The following is a 16898-nucleotide window of genomic DNA, read 5'->3' on the forward strand; positions in this document are numbered from 1 at the left end:
ATTGCCAAATAAAGACTCTTAGGGCTCCTAGAGATCATTTGATGAAGGCATTACTAATGTGTACAGAGAACAGTGTGGAGCTGGAGGATCACAGCAGGCCAGGTGGCAGAGGAGCAGGAAAGTTGATGTTTTGTGTCAGGACCCTTCCAAAACATCAACTTTACTGCTCCCCTGATGCTGCCTGGCCTGCTGTGTTCTTCCAGCTCAACATTGTGCTGTCTCTGACTCTAGCATCTGCAGTTCTTGCTATCCGTGCTACTATTATGTAAGTGGCCACTGGGACTCCCACAACACTCATTACATTCAGTTCACTGAGATTCTGGTCTTGTGTTTCACATATTAACTAGGAATATAAACCACAGCTGTATGAATATATCTTTCCAGTTCTCTTGTCTGACAGCACTTAAACAATAAATAACGAAAAAAAAAGGAAAACCAATGTGCTAAGAAAGCATCTTGAACTAGATTACCAGGGTTTGAGAGCTTTATACAACACCAAAGATGTTGGGATGGTAACCACTTGGCTCCCAAATTGTTACAAATATGAATGTCACTTATGGAAAGGTAGATAGTTAGCAGGCGTCAGGGTGACAATGTTAGAAACAAGTTTTAAAGCCAATAGGTAAGGAATGGCATCTCAGGTGACCACATTGTCTAACATGCCAAATTTTTATATCCATAATTTGGGAGTGAAACTTGACATTGGCAGAGGTGGGAGCAGAGCAACTGCTGGTTACATGCTTCATCCAATTTTGCATTCAAAAAGTAAAATTTGGTTCTCAGTGCATCTTAAAGTATACAGTCCTCCAATAGAAAAGGTATAAACATTTGGGAACAGAAAAGAATTACAGCAAGATTGACCTAATTTCCCAATGATGCCATTACATTCAGTCGTAACCTTTTCCTTCCTACTTTGCAATCAATTACCCTGTCAATCTAATTATATTTGGTGCTCCATTGACCAACATCATTTCTTTGTCCTTTAAACTATTTATTTTGTTTGATGTCTCTTCTAAGTATCTCATTCTTCAATTTTCATGCAGATTTATATTTGGTCCCTTCAATGCAGTGAGAACTTTGCCTGAATTTTTTTAAAATTATTTACCCCATTGATTTTTGAGCTTAACCTATTCCATTATGTGTAACTCTAGTATATCTAGTACAAAATATAAACGTTTAAATGGTTTAAAAAAAACTGATATAGTTAAAATACTGAAGATTCTGTATTGGTTTGACTGATGGGTTATCTGGGATTACCCACAGGAGAAGAAAGTTCCACAGTCAGTATATTGGCAAAATAAACTGATTTGTAAAATAGCTATATAGTCTAAATATGCAAAATTATTAAAAATACAATCTGGTAATTGCCATATGAAATGAAATTTTAAAATGTACTTTTCAGTAATATTAAACCACACATTTTTACACAGCACAAAAAAATCTTGAAAAGTTTCTTTTTACTTACTTGTTATCACATTAATTTCTGTACCACACCGAGAATCTGAATGGGTCTGCAATGACGAATTGCAGTAGTAAATCCCAGAATGAATTTTTGATGCATTCCTGATGAAAAGCCAAGAAAGTGTGCCGCCATTTCCGGTTGTTACTCCCGCTATCTCGCGCGCTTCAATGGGCTCTTCATCAAATTTATACCACTTGACATCAAACTTTTGCGTTTGTGCAGGAGGTGCAAAGACACAAGTTAGTTTTACCTTCTTTCCGAGCTTAACAGCTCGATACGGTACGGAGTAATTAAAGGCAAGCCCCTGACATAATGCACCTGCAATTAAAACAGACATACTGTAGACATATGTATTATAAATAGTAAATTTTCTTTTACAAGGAGTGGTAAGCAGGGATACCATTGCATAGAAATCAGTAATAACATAGCACCTCGCGGAACTCTGTTGTTTAACTATTCGACACTGGATCAGAAGTATACCGTTTACTCTATCAAGCCTGTTCTGGTACTTAATAAGATAATGGCTTATCGCATAACTCTTAACTCCAACATCCTGCATTATGCCCAAAACCCTTCATTCCTTTACTGATTAAAAGCCTGCTGATCTCAACGTAAATTTTGCAGTTCTTTTATCTTTAAAATTTTTGATTGTGGCTTAAAATGGAAAAAGGAGTGTTTTGAACTCAGGACTATGGAGGATTTGCTGCCCTTTAAAAAGAATAAGTTGTCGGAACTCACTGTGAGATAACACTGTGTGAAGCTGGACGAACACAGCAAGCAATCAGAGGCACAAGGGCTCCAGACTGGAAGAGACTGGATCTCTCCCTCTGTGTTTCTCAAGGCTTTATTTCCTCCAGTGATGCTGTTTTGTCTGTCTATATGTGTGTAGGGATTTTAAAGGGGGGAGTTAGAGTTTTAACAGTTGAGTTATATGTTAGAACATAGAACAGCACAACACAGGAACAAACTTTTTGGCCCACCTCACCTGTGTTGACCATGATGCCATTCTCAACTAATCCCATCTGCCTGCACATGGTTCGTGTCATTCTATTCCTGCCTGTTCATGTGTCCATCTAAATACCTCTTAAACTTTGCTATCATATCTGCTTTCACCACTTCGCCTGGCAGTGCGTTCTAAGCACTTACCACCCTTTGTGTAAAAAGTTTGCCTCGCACATCTCCCTTAAACTTTCCCCCCTCACCTTAAACCTATTTGACATTTCCACCTTGGGAAAGAGACTCTGACTATCCATCCCATCTGTGCTTCTCATAATTCTATATTCTTCTTTCAGGTTGCCCCTCAGCCTTCAATGTTCTAGTGAAAACAACTCAAGTTTGTCCAACCTGTCCTTATTGCTAATATACTCCAAGCTGGCCAACATCCTGATAAACTTCTTCTGCATCCTCTCCAAAGCCTCCACATCCTTTCTTTAGTGCAGAGACCAGAACTGCACAGAGTACTCCAAATATGGCCTGACCAACGTCTTTTACACTTGCAACATGACTTGCCAACTTTTATAGTCAAAGCCCCAGCGGATGAAGGCAAGCATGCTATATATCTTCTTTGCTACTTATCCACTTATGTTGCTACTTTTAGAGAGCTATGGACTTGGACCTCAAGATTTCTCTGTATATCAACTTCCCTAAGGGTCCACCCATTTACTGTATACTTTCCTCTTGCATTTGACCTCCCAAAATGCATCACCTCACACTTCCCTGGATTAAACTCCATCTGCCATTTCTGTGCACAACTTTCCAGCTGATCTAAATCCTGCTGCATCTTTTGATATCCTTCCTCACTATCCACAAATCCTCTAATTTTCATGTCATCTCCAACTTTACTAATCAGACCACCAACATTTGCATCCAAATTATATATATACCTATATATATATTACAAGCAACAAAGGTCCCAGCACTGATCCTTATGGAATACTATTATTCATAGACTTCCTGTCAGAAAAACACCCCTCCACAACTACCCATTGTCTTCGACGACCAAGCTAATTTTGAATCCAACTTGCCAACTCACCATGGATTCCATACGATTTGATCTTTTTGACCAGCCTATCATGAGAGACCTTGCCAAATGCTTTTCTAAAGCCCATGTAGGTAACATCCAATGTCTTACCCTCATTAATCATCTTCATCACTTCCTTAAAGAACTCAAATCAGATTTGAGAGACAAGACCTTCCCCGTATAAAGCCATGCTGACTATCTCTATAAGTTTATTCTTTTCCAAATGCAAGTAAATCCTGTCCTTAAGAATTTTCTTGAATAATTTCTCTACCACTGATGAAAGACTCACTGACCTATAATTTCCTGGATTATCCCTGTTGGCCTTCTTGATCAAAGGAACAACACTGGCCATTCTCCAGTATTCTGGGACCTCAAGTGTAGCTAAAGAAGATACAAAGATCTCTGTCAAGGCCCCAGCAATCTCCTCCCTTGCTTCCCGCATTATCCTGAGATAGATCCCATCAGGACCTATCAACTAGCTCCTCTCTAAACTTACCTCCATCCGTGCCTTTCTCCTCCGCGAATACCAATGTGAAATAATACCAATGTGAAATAATACCAATGTGAAATACTCATTAAGGATCTTACCTACTTCCTCTGGCTCCACATATAAATTCTATCCTTTGTGCACCTACCCTTTCCTTAGTTATCCTCTTGTTCCTAATATAGCTATAAAATGCCTGGGGATTCTCCTTAATCCTACCTTCCAAGGACAGTTCTTGACACCTTCTAGCCCTCCTAATTTCATTTTTAAATTCTTTATGTTGTTAATTCTTAGTTGTTTACTTGTGGTTAGAATTTATTTAGTCGTAATAAATAATAGTTCTTGTTAAGTACAGAAATCAGGTCAGTATTTTCTGTTAAGATGAGTCTATCATACAGGTAAATTTGGGACTTTAAGTACTTCGATTAGGCCTTTAGCTTTTGTGGCAACCTTGGGAATGGTGTGGATGTAATATCGGCTCACTTTCCCAAGTGGGATGTGACACAGTTTTGAATATTCACACAAACCCAGTCTCAACAGCCCTCTGTGGTAAACACTGCCACAGATTCACTACTCTCTGAAGAAGCACTTCTTCCTCATCGCTGTCTAAATGGATGACTTCTCACTCCAAAATTTTTCTTTAGTCTTAGAGTCTCCCACAAGGAGAAACAATGCCTCCGCGTCTGTCTTATCAAGTTCAATAAGAATTTGAAATGTTTCATTAAGACCGCTCTTCTGAACTCCAATGAGAACAAGTCCAACCTACTTAATCTCTCATCACAAGCAAGTCCATGCATACTTGAAATCAACCTTGTGAACTTTCTCTGGATTGTCTTCAATGCCAGCATATTCTTTCCTTGGATAACAGGAACAGTGGTTGAGATTATTAGTGCTGTCAGGAGATTTGATCGCAGGTAGATACACTTGATTATGTTCTTACTCATTATGGCCAGGTACACACTTACCAACAAGATGACAAAGATTGCAGTCAGGTTTGCTCTCTACTGCCAATATATATTACAGTGGCCAAATGTAGCACTTCAACTATTAACCCAGTCTCACTTGGTTAACTTGGATCACAAATCAAATGTACTATTTTCCAATCAATATATATTTAGCACTTTACAGGGAGGTAGAAACATAAAAACAAGGCCATTTGACCCCTTGAGCCCACTCTGACGTTCAATATGATCATGCTTGACTTTTTATCTCAACACCATATTCCATCTTGCTCCTCTTGATGCCTTGGAAGACTAAAATTAACAATTTCTTCCTTGAATATATTCAGTGACATGGCCTCCATAGCCTTCTGTGGTAGAGAATTCCACAAGTTTACTACCCTTTGAGTGAAGAAAATTTTCTTCATCTCAGTCCTAAATGAGAGATCTCTGGTTCTAGTCTGCACTTCACAAATGGATAGTCAGAGCTGCAGATGCTGGAGTCAGAGATAATTTAGTGTTGAACTGGAGGAACACAGCAGACCAGGCAGCATCAGAGGAACAGGAAAGTTGATGTTTCAGGTCAGGACCCTTCTTGACCTGCTGTGTTCCTTCAACTCCACACTGTGTTATCCCCTTCACAAATAACATTTTTATGAATTAAAATAATAGTGAAATTTGGCATTGTTGCTGTGTGCTCAGAACCATTCACCAAACAATTGGAATCAAATTGTACTTTCTAAATTACGAGGTATCTTGATAAAATAGGTCTAAGCTTTCCTGCCTTTTTACAGCACATGTTGTTTCATACAGTAATTGCTCCCATGTTATAAATGGGCTGAGAAATAAATCTCTAAAACTCCTCCTCAAGGCTTTATCAATGCTAAGCTGAGATTGTCCACCAGGAAGTAAGAAACTGGCCTACTTTATTCCAAATTTGAAAGAAAATGTCCAGGACCTGGATTTCCATCACTTGCATAAGGTGACAAGATGTCTGCTTCTGTCACCTATTCATTGGGAAACTGGATTTGCCAGCAGCAATGGTCTTAGCTGGCCCCTAGATGGGCTTACCAGAGCTGAGGATGGGGGGAATCAATGTGCTGATTTCAGAGTGAGTAGGTTAAGGAGGCTAACTTTCGTCCTCAGAAACATCAACCCATTTGTTCCAAGGGGTCACGAGCTTCGAGAGAGCAGTAGTGGTCTTGAGCTTGGGCTGATTTTTGACATGTATGAGGCTCATTTCAATGCTCTTTTCTTTTCTGTTGTCAGATGTTGTGTAATTGTCTGCTCTTCAAGGTCTGTTTGTGCTCAAACTAGAGTCAGGAAAGGCCGTGTTTCATTGGGATGCCACCACTAAGGGGTGCGAGGAGCGCACAAGCGCAGAAACATCGCAGTGCTACGTATTGGCTAAGTGACAGACACAACTGCCTTCTAAGTGGAAGGATAGCCTATTGAGCTAGCTCTCGGGTGTCCAGTGAAATGCGGACGGGTTGGAGAAGTGAATTCAGTGCTGTCAGAGCTTCCCCTCAAGTCCAAATTCTGCATGGAACTGTTACCTCTCCCTCTGCACAGTGAAGAGCTGTCTTACTATCAGGTAGTACCCGGCCAGCATGAGCTTTATGGCCTAAGTCTTCACTTCTGTCATCAATTCAGGCCTCTGTGCTCATTCCCAGATTCTCAGTTCTTGATGCCCCCAGCTATGCAGAACTTCAGTGTCAGTTGCGCAAGGACATTCGGTGAAGTTATTACTCATGAGCTTGGGCTGATTTTTGACATGTGTGAGGCTCATTTCAATGCTCTTTTCTGTTTTCAGATGTTGTGTAATTGTCTGCTGTTCAAGGTCTGTTTGTGCTCAAACTAGAGTCAGGAAAGGCCGCGTTTCATTGGGATGCCACAGCACACATGCCAAGATTTATTCCGCCTTAGGGGTTTACTACCCATAACTGATGTCACTGGGTCTGTTTGCTCAAGTGTAGGAGACCATGTTGGTGGTCGTCTTTGCAGTTATGCCGATTACTCCATTTTAGTAACTATTCCACATTTATAGCATTAATCCTTTACTTGACAGCTTGCCAGTTGGCAGAAGTAACAATTTGGCACAAATATTGTTTAATGGCCAGGTATACCTTTCAATTACAATATTGCATGACTCATCTTGATGAATACAACTCATGCTACATTATTTTATGATGAAGTGTCAAGGGAGCAGAAACTATTTTACTTACGCTTAAAATTCTTCTTGCCTCCAATCTGTGCATGATGCCTTCATGTGTAAAATGACAAATGAAATTGGGCCACCACCTTGATAATTAAACAAACTTAAGTCATGGGCTGTTTATTAGCCCACAATGATGTTAAGTGTCTTGTTAATAGGTGCAAGGCTGCTTTCCTCTCATTGTTTCTCCTGAACTGCATAAAATGGTGCCAGATGGAAACAAAGGTAGGATTTCTGGCCGAGCCACTCAGTAGTTATTTTTGTGTTGTTTCACCTGTGCTTGGTTGTGTTTCAGAACTACAAAATCCAAATCCTCATTTCCACTTTACAACGAAACCCAGTCCTAAACCCATCCTTGATGCTAGAGCTAAGCTTGGGAGCTTACTGTAGGGGAGCTGTTTATTTCAAATCTATAACCTGTCACTCTGCAGGTAATATGCTGACCCACCTTTACTATACCAATACATATTTGCTCTGATATGCAGAAGGTGGACTTTAATGAGAACGAGAAAAATAAAGGATTAATTATTGTCTTCTGATTCCCGCAAATCTTTGATAAAAATGCCTGCATTGCACCCTTCGGTTACATCATGTTGCAATGCTGTAAGCGACCTAAAAGTTGAGAAGAGAAAGAAAATAGCTTTAGGATGCAGCACAGGAAAGAATTGAATGTTATTCAAAAGAAAAGGTTTGATTGAATTGAATTTCTGCAGTGAAATTCTACATTCATACAAACTATGTCCTATATCATAGTTTATCTTGCAATGTGTTTTTCATGGCTCAAAGAATAGAACTTTGGACAGTGTTCCGATGAGAGCAGAGGTTCACTGGTATACTAAGGTTGAGATTCGCCATGGAAATGATTCAATGGGGAACATGTAGTAAAGCCAAGGGGAGCAGATTTTTTTCATGGTAAGTGGATGGCCAGACAGCATTTACTGCCAATCCTCCAGTTAAGAATCAACCACATTACTGTGGGTCTACAGCTACATTTGATCAGATCAGGTAAGGATAGCAGGTTTTCTTCCATAATGGGTATTAGCGAACCAGATGCGATTTTATGACAATAGTTACATAATTGTCATTAGGCTAGCTTTTTATTCCAGTTTTTTAAAATATGTATATCAATTTCAAATTTCATTATCTGCTTTAATGGTATTTGAGCCCATGACCTGCAGAATACTAACTTAGGGTTCTGGATTATTAATCTAGTAAAATTGCCACCTCACCATGTTTCTAATCAACTTATGCAGAGGTATTGTTATACATCTCTGGAGCAAGTGGGACTTGAACCTGAGTCTCCTGCCTCAGAGGTAGGGACACTAAAACTGCACCACAATAGCTTCCATCACCTCACTGTGTAATTTAAAACAAAAATTGTTGTAAGATGTCACAGCATATCCCCAGAACAGGTGGGACTTGAACTTAGGTCTCCTGGCCCAGAGATAGGAACACTTCCACTACACCACAAGAACCCCAGTAATATTTTCCTAATCAACCTGCATCAAAGATGTTATTGCATACTGCTGGAACAGGATGGGAATTGAACCCAGGCTTGCTGGTCTCAGAGGTAGAGACATTCCACTGCACCATGAGGACCCTTGCCTCATCAGTTAGATGTTTTTTAATCATCCTACACAGATATGCTATGTCACACCCCTGCAATAGGTAGGATTTGAACCCAGACGTCCCAGTCCAAGGGTAGGGACACTGCCACTGTGCCACAAGAGACCCACCTTTGCCTCATTATGTACATAATTCAGCATTTTTATTTATTAACCTATTTTTCTAAATAACCTGTTCAGAGATGCAATTATACACCTCTGGACGAGGTGTGACTTGAACCCAGGGCTCCTAGTCCAGGGGTAGGGACTGTGCCAAAAGAGGGGCCACTTGGCCTCACCATGGATGTTTATATTTGTAATCACCCTGTTCAGAGACATTATTACACACCTCTGAAACAGGTGGCACTTGAACCCAGGTCTCTAGGTGCAGGGGTAGGGATACTGTACCACAAGAGGGCCCAAGTCTGCTTTAAAATCTATTTTTGCAATTGATCTGGTCAGAGCTGTTAATACACACTGCTGGAGTACATGGGACTTGAACCCAGGCCTCCTAGTGAAGAGGTAGGGACACTACCTTTGCGCTACAAGAGGGCTCTTTGCTGCAACATGGAATTGATGTTACATTATAGAGGCCAGCTGTTAACAATGTATGCTGTGAATTGTTTTTGCTCCCAGCTTGTTGGGTTGTGAGATAATAATTCTCACAGGAACTGATAGTGACATTTTGTTTCTGATCTGCTCCACAGAAAGAAATGATTGTTTGGAAAGGAAGTTAACCTCCTAATTGATTTCAGCAAGGCACCTAAATTTCATACATAAAACAACATTCCTCTTGCATTAGTAAGCCCTCATCCTTTCTATGGCTATCCTTTAAGGCCATTCAGATCTGCAACGGGATTCATTTGGAGCTTAAGGTAAAATCCGAAACTTAATGCCACCTTCTGGGCATCTCTGTACAGTGACTGCATGCACATTAGGAAGTGATTTGGCACTGCCTCCTTTATTTTGCCTTTTCTAGTCGCCAGAGACAGTAGTCTAGCATCTTAGCGGCAGAGCAAATTATGTCCCAGAAGCCAAATGAACTTGAGTTATAAGTCAGAATGTGGAAGATTTTTAAAGTTTGTGGTGTATTCAGATATCTACCACATTTGCTTCCTCTTTCTGTGCAAATGGACAGGAATCACTGTTTATTGAGCTGTGGCAAAATTAAAACAACAAATAGTATCTCTTGCAACACAGATCAAAAAGCTGCAGGGAAGAAATTACCGTTTCTAGCAATATCAACTATGCAAAGCAGCATTTGCATCGTTTTGCAGCCTCATCCTGACTGCTATAATTGTAACTTCCTCTCTTTGAAACGCTTCACATGACATTGTTCTGACAGAAGAGTAATAACCAATGTTAACAGATAGGTATAGGCTTTCTACAATAAAAATAAATTAGAACAAAAAAATTAGAACTAAGGAATTTGGAAGGTGCCGTCCATGAAATCTTGGCAAGTTGCTGCAGTGCATCTTGTAATGGTACATACTGTAACCACTCTGTGCCAGTAATGGAGGGAGTGAATGTTTAAATTGTTAGGTGGGATGCCAGTCAAGTGGGTTGCTATGTCCTAGAGGGTTACAGGCATCTTGAATGTTGTTGGAGATTCAATCTTCGAGGAAATTGGTGAGCATTCCATCACACTCCTGACTTCTGCCTTGTAGTTGGTGAACAGACCTTTAAGGTTCAGGAAGTGACTCAGTCACCACACAATTCCCAGTCTCAAATATCCTCTTTAAGCCACAATATTTGTTTTAGATCAATCATATTAACTCCCCCATCCCCACCTCAGATGTTGATGATAGCTGAATCAGCAATGGCAATGCTATTGAATGACAAGAGAGGTGGCTAAATTCTAGCCTATTGGTTACAGTCATTGCTTGAATTTAACTAACTAATCTATACCAAATGGTATATGTAATGGTGAGAGATATGCTGCACCATGACATTATAGAATGTGGCGGAATACAAGTCTACTACTTGCCTCTCATCAGCACAACCCTCCATGTTTTTCAGGTCTTGCGGCATGCTAATATTAACAACCCTATTATCTGAGGAGTTGTGAATGGCACTGAACACTATGCAATTATCAGCAAACATCCTCACTTCTGACCTGAAGAAAGATCATTCACAAAGCAGCTAAAGATGGCTTGTAACGTGGTCCTGAGATGGCTCAGTTGTTCGCACTGCTGCCTTACAGCACCAAGGGACCTGGGTTCAATTCCAGCCTTGGGCCACCATCTGTGTGGAGTTTGCACATTCTCCCCGTGTCTGTGTGGGTTTCCTCTGGGTGGTCTGGTTTCCTCCCACAGTCCAAAGATGTGCAGGTTAGGTGGATTGACCAGGCTAAATTGCCCATAGTGACCAGGATGTGTAAGTAAGGTGGATGCGTAGCCATGGGAAATGCAGGGTTACAGTGATTGGGTGGGGGGTGGTCTGAGTGGGATGTTCTTCAGAGCGTTGGTGTGGGGGTGGCATGGTGGCTTAATGGTCAGCACTGCTGCCTCACGGTGCCAGGGATCTGGATTCAATTCCACCCTCAGGCAACTACCTGTGTGCAGGCAGAGAGTCAGTGTGGACTTGTTGGGCCGAATAGCCTGTTTCCACTCTATAGGGACTCCATAGATATGTAGAACTCCAATAACAATCTGCTGGGGATGAAATGATTGCCCCAACCCTAAACATCCCAACTATCTTCCTTAGTATGACATATGACTCCAGCCCCTGAAAAGATTTTCCCTCAGCCCTCATGAATTCAATTTTACGGCGGTTCTAGATGCTTCACATGGTCAAACATTACCTCAATGTCAAAGGTAGTCATTCTCACCTCTCTTCTTTTGCTCGTATTTGGACCAAGGCTGGACTGAAGTCAGGAGCCAAGTGATCCAGGCAGAATCCAAACAGAGCTTCATTCAGTGTGGCCCAACAGTTTCTTCATATTATGTTCAGTTAATTGAATTTGCTGATGACATGTCTCTGTGATGCTGGGTACTTCAGAAAGATGCTGATTTAGACCATCCACCCAGTACCTAAGCTGATGTTGGTTGCATTGCTGACTCCGCCATCACTGTGGATATGAATATGCATGGATCCTTTGCCGGCTGTTAGTTATTCAATGGTTGCACTGTTTTCATGATGTCCCATGAATGCTAAGTTTTTGAAATATTCCATTGGTTGTAAGTTATCACATGTTCCTTTTGCTGTTTAGTTGGTATGCAATCCTGTGAAGGAGCTTCAAAGTGTTGGCATAGTACTTCAAGGCATGCCTCTTGCTCCTGGCATGCTGTCCTACACTTCACATTGACTCAAGGTCTGTGCCCTGACTCAATGGCAATGGCAGATTGAGACATATGCTCGAACATGAAATTCAAGATTGTGGTGGAATACAATTCTGCTGCTCCTGATGACCCACAACACCAACCTTTGCAAGATGCCTTCTAAATCTATCCCATTTAGCACAGTCTTAGTGCAATGCAACACAATGAAAGGTGTCCTCAGTGTGAAGATGGGACTTTGTCTCCACAAGAATTGTGCAGTGATCACATATCGCATACCGTCATGGGTAGATGCATCTGCACCAAGTGTATAGGTGAAGATCAAATTATTCCCTCCTTTGTGTTGGTTTTCTTATCACCTGCTAGTGGCCTAATCTGGCAGATATATCCTTCAAGACTCAGCCAGCTTGGTCAGTTGTGGTGCTACTAAACTACTCATGATAATGCACATTGAATTCTCTCACCCAGGGTACATTCTCTACTCCTGCTACCCTCAGAGATTTTACCAAATGGTGGTCAATGTAGAGGAATATTGACTCATAAGTCGAAGAAAGGTGGTAGGTAGTACTCAGCAGGAGGCTTCCTTGCCCTTGGATTTCAAGGGAACCCAACTGAACGTTGATGACTCCCAGAGTCACCATTGTGCTATTACATCTGTTGAGTACGTCCTGCCAGCATTACAAGACATACACAGAAAGTTGTGATTGAAGTGCTATGGACTTAGGCTGAAAGGTGTGATTTAGTAATCAGTATTATGTCAGGCCATTGCTGGACAAGCCTGTGGGACAGCTGGTCCAATTTTGAGTATGTCCTTTGCAGAGTCAACTAGCTGGACTTGCTTCTGTCAATGCTGGGTGGTCCAGATTTGTTTTCTTTGGCTTTTACTAGGGTTTGATGTAATGGAATGGGTTGCTAGGGGATAATTAAGAGTCAACTACAGTGTTGTGTTTTTGGAGTCACGTGTAGGCCAGACTGCATAAAGATAGCAGATTTTCTTTACTTAAATGACATTAGTGAACCAGACAGGTTTTTACAACAATTCACTAGATTAATAGACTCCATTATTGAGACTAGTTTCTTTATCCAGACATGTTTAATGAATTGAAGTTAAAATTTTCCAGCTACCATGGTGGGATTTGAACTCATGTTTCCAGGCCTCTCAATTTCTAGACTAATAACATATTCAACATGCAACCACGCCTGTGATTTAGAGGGACGGTGGTGTAAAAGAAGCAGGAATAGTTAATTTGGCCTCTTGATCCTGCCCCACTATTCAGTCAGATCATAGTTAATTTGTGTTTAATTTATCTGCAGTAGCTCCCTATTCAGATAACCTTAACTAACAAAAAATCTATTAATCCTACTTTAGAAAGTTTCAATTTTGCCAGCATCCACAGATTTTTGAGAATTCCAGATTTGTGCTACTATTTGGGGTAAAATTGTTACCTAATGTTCTCCTCAAATGTGAAGAATACACCCTTCACATTTGATTTCTCCAATCAGCACATATAGTTTTTCTACATCTACCCTATTTAATCTTTTTAACATGCCAAGCACTTCAGTCAGACCACCACTCAATCTACATTCATAGGAATCCAAGAGAATTTTATAAAATCTGTCCTCATAAATTGACTCTCTAAGTTATCATGTCATTTAGATTTATTGTCACGTATATAAAATACAGTGAAAAGTGTTTCTTCACATGCATGCAAACAGTTGTCAAGCTCTGGTGGCCATCTTGAAACACTGAATATAATGCAAAATTTTAGTGCACTAGAGTTCATCTTTTCCTCTTTTTCTTGTTACACTCCACTACTCCTACATTTGCTGCTTGACATCAGCTGGGGTCTCTAATGGGCTTCGGGGTCTCTGTTTTCGGGCCACCTCCTCTCTCACCATCACTCCCACAACCACTGTGTTCTAGCTGGAGCCATGGGCCTGGTCTCATGCCTCCTGTTCCCCATTTAATGCTCCTCCAGGTGCTGCCACCAGTCATTGGTCACTGGGATCCTGGCCCCAGGCTCCTGCTGAAGCCTCTACTGTAGAGCCAGAGCCAGTCATGGATCTGGGGCTGTGTGGGTCCTGGCTCCAAATAACTCCCACAGAAAACAAATGTGGAAAGACAATGAAGCTGCCACAGTACTGAATGATGAATGTGTGCAAGATGATGTGGGTGTGGTCGCCTCTGCTGCATGGTGTCCATGAACAGATGAGTTCCGGGTTCAGAGGCTGAACGCTGCTGACCTCACGACTGCCATCTTGGAAATGGAGACTGGTGGATTCACAGAAAAAAAATAGATCCAACAACTTCCTAATTGTATTGTAGTTCATTAGATTAGGGTAATTAGTACTACATATACATTTGCTTCATGGCAATTCCTGAGATAGGAATGAGACTTTGTGAAAAGGAGTATGTCTACATCATTGGAATCAACATTTCTTTTAGTACCTGCTAAGCCAAAGCCTACTTCTTTCTGTCCCAGCCTAACAAGCAAAAATTCCTCTTCTTTCTTGTTCCTTGTGAAATATAAACTAACGGAAGTATAGATTTAAATTTATTTGAAATAAATATTAGATAAGAATTTTATATCTATCACTACACCACAAAATATCCACTGGATTCTGAATGTAATTCCTATTTGTCGAAAACATTTTAGTTCTGTCCTTTCTTCTTCTCCCTACAAGCCGATTTTGTGAAGTTGAAAATCTGTTTGGTGCAGGAATGATATGCAATCTACCAGAAAAAGTACATACTGTACAAATATTTCAGCATGTCTGCCTCTTTTATGTCTCAGGTTTTGTTTTGAAAAGATTAAATTTCAGATGAAGAATCTACAGAAATTGTGAATGTTTAATGCTTTATCCAGCTTCATAACTCAAAGGCTAGGAAACTTTATGTGAAGGCTGAAATTCAAATCCTGGTACTGAAATCTATTCATGTATTTCTGCACTGTCCATATTAAATATATCAGTTCTTGGCTGGGGTGTTAGATGGGAGATTTCATGTTGATGTTCTGCTGTTAAAGAGCGAAAGGGAAAATTGATAAAAAGATGTCTCTAGGGTTCTGAAAAGGACACGTTCTTGCCATCAAAGATCTTGAATGAGTCCAGAACCCAAAATTCAAATTTCTAATAGAAGGAAACTTGGAAGGGAGGTGAGACCAAAAGTGGAGTAATAGAAGAATTTAAGTAAAAAGTCATTTGTCCTACTCAATAAAGTAGTATCCAGGGCAGGAATTTTCTTGCATGAAACACTCCTCAGATGATCAAACAATCAATGTAGATTCTACAGATCAACAGGATTCCAGTATGAAATGCTAAAATATTTAACATGACTGCTGTTAAAACCAGCATTAAATTAAGTTACCTTTTGGAGACACAAGTAGATTAGAGGTGAGCAATGAAGAAATAACTTCCAATAAAGCAACAGAAACAGGCACAACAGGAATACAAGCTTAACTATGTGTTACTAATTTCTGACAGGTTTGAGCATCAATTTATTTTCCTAGGCTGCTTGCAAACCACTCCAGCAGAATTGCACAAAAATCAAGAAAGTCATTTACCAATTCAGAAAGAAACTACTTTCAGGTTGCTCTCCACAAACAAAGGTAAGACTAAACCACAATATTAAAAACAAAGGAATCTGCACTTTCTATGCTTTTTAAAACTGAGGATAGCATACAATAAATGGCCAAGAAATGCACTAAGAACACTGCTTCAACATGTATGGTTCGATCTCAAGACAAACATTCAACATTGTGCAATATCACCTTCCATGAGTTGAAAAGACCTCAGCTTGACCCACGGCACAGTGCTGCTTAAAGATGTAGATTTCAATAGAAATTCATGCAGAAAATCATTTGAAGTGATTCTATAAACATATGCAGGTTAGACTGCAAAGATGTACACTAATGCCTTCTCCGATTTCAGATCCCCAAATCCTTCAAGTACAATGAGTACTTTGGCATCAAATGAGAAGAAGGAAAATATAAGAAGAAATACTTACCAATTGTAATGCTGAGTATAAAAAGAAAAATGCTTGGTACTGGTCTTGATTTGCCAGCACCGAAGGCCATTGTATAATCAGAGCAGAAATTTCAATGAAAATTTTTGTCCTGGCTGCAGATGTTCACACTATAGTACTGGTTATTTTTACTAAGTTATCTTGATCAAGAAACTTCAATCCTGTCCATTGTAGCTTCAGCTCCTATTGGTGAGTTGCAATGAACATAGTTGAATGTTAATGTATGATTTCCTTTGTCATTAATTTTAGCTGAAACAGGAAGAACTCAGTCCCCAGACACCATTCAAACAACAGAATGTTTTATAGATACATATATTTTAAAACAGTTACATCTTGATGACATTTTGAAAATAATGTGCAATATTTTTGGAACCAGGATTGAAATTGTATAAAATGCAGTTTTTTAAATGTTCCATTTCATGCTATGTGGAGTAAATTGTAAAAAATGTCACATATCTTTTACAAATGTGTTTACCTCTACATTGAAATATAAATGTGATTTTTTTTTGAGAACATACGATTTTATCAATTCTACAGTCAACATCAAAGAGTCACGATGACCTTTTGTAGATTGAGAGATCCTGAATTAAGGCACCGGAAAATGCATCTGAGAAAACCTTATAGAGGTGTATAAATATTAAATAGAACAGAAAAGGTCAAAATCAGAAATGACAAACAGATACAACTTCAAACTGGCAAAAACAACACATTTTAAACTGTTTTAAATTTTAAACAGAATTTCCTCACACATACAGTGCCCAACTCATGAAATTCGTTCCCTTCTAGGTAAAGAGGCTTTTTAAACATTTGTTCATGGGAAGTGGGTGTTGCTAGCTTGGCCAGTATATATTGCTGACCCCTAAAAACCCAGAA

General features: G+C 40.0%; 1 protein-coding gene across 2 annotated transcripts in view; it reads right to left on the minus strand.

Annotated features, from left to right (window-relative positions):
* Positions 1-16213, minus strand: part of LOC109910503 (B-cell antigen receptor complex-associated protein beta chain-like) — a 38756-nt gene extending 22543 nt beyond the window's left edge. The window contains exons 1-3 of one of the 2 annotated variants that reach the window (XM_048614757.1): positions 16008-16131; positions 7568-7731; positions 1466-1780 (exon numbers count right to left, since the gene is read on the minus strand). In XM_048614757.1, coding sequence (XP_048470714.1) covers positions 1466-1780; positions 7568-7586 — 334 coding nt within the window. In that variant the 5' untranslated portion in view covers positions 7587-7731; positions 16008-16131. Of the gene's footprint in view, positions 1-1465; positions 1781-7567; positions 7732-16007 lie in introns of both variants that reach the window. The other variant, XM_020509696.2, reaches the window with a different exon arrangement.
* Between the last annotated feature and the right edge of the window lie 685 nt (positions 16214-16898).

Source organism: Rhincodon typus, chromosome 30 (genome assembly GCF_021869965.1).
Source record: "Rhincodon typus isolate 14 chromosome 30, sRhiTyp1.1, whole genome shotgun sequence".
NCBI classification, from domain to species: domain Eukaryota; kingdom Metazoa; phylum Chordata; class Chondrichthyes; order Orectolobiformes; family Rhincodontidae; genus Rhincodon; species Rhincodon typus.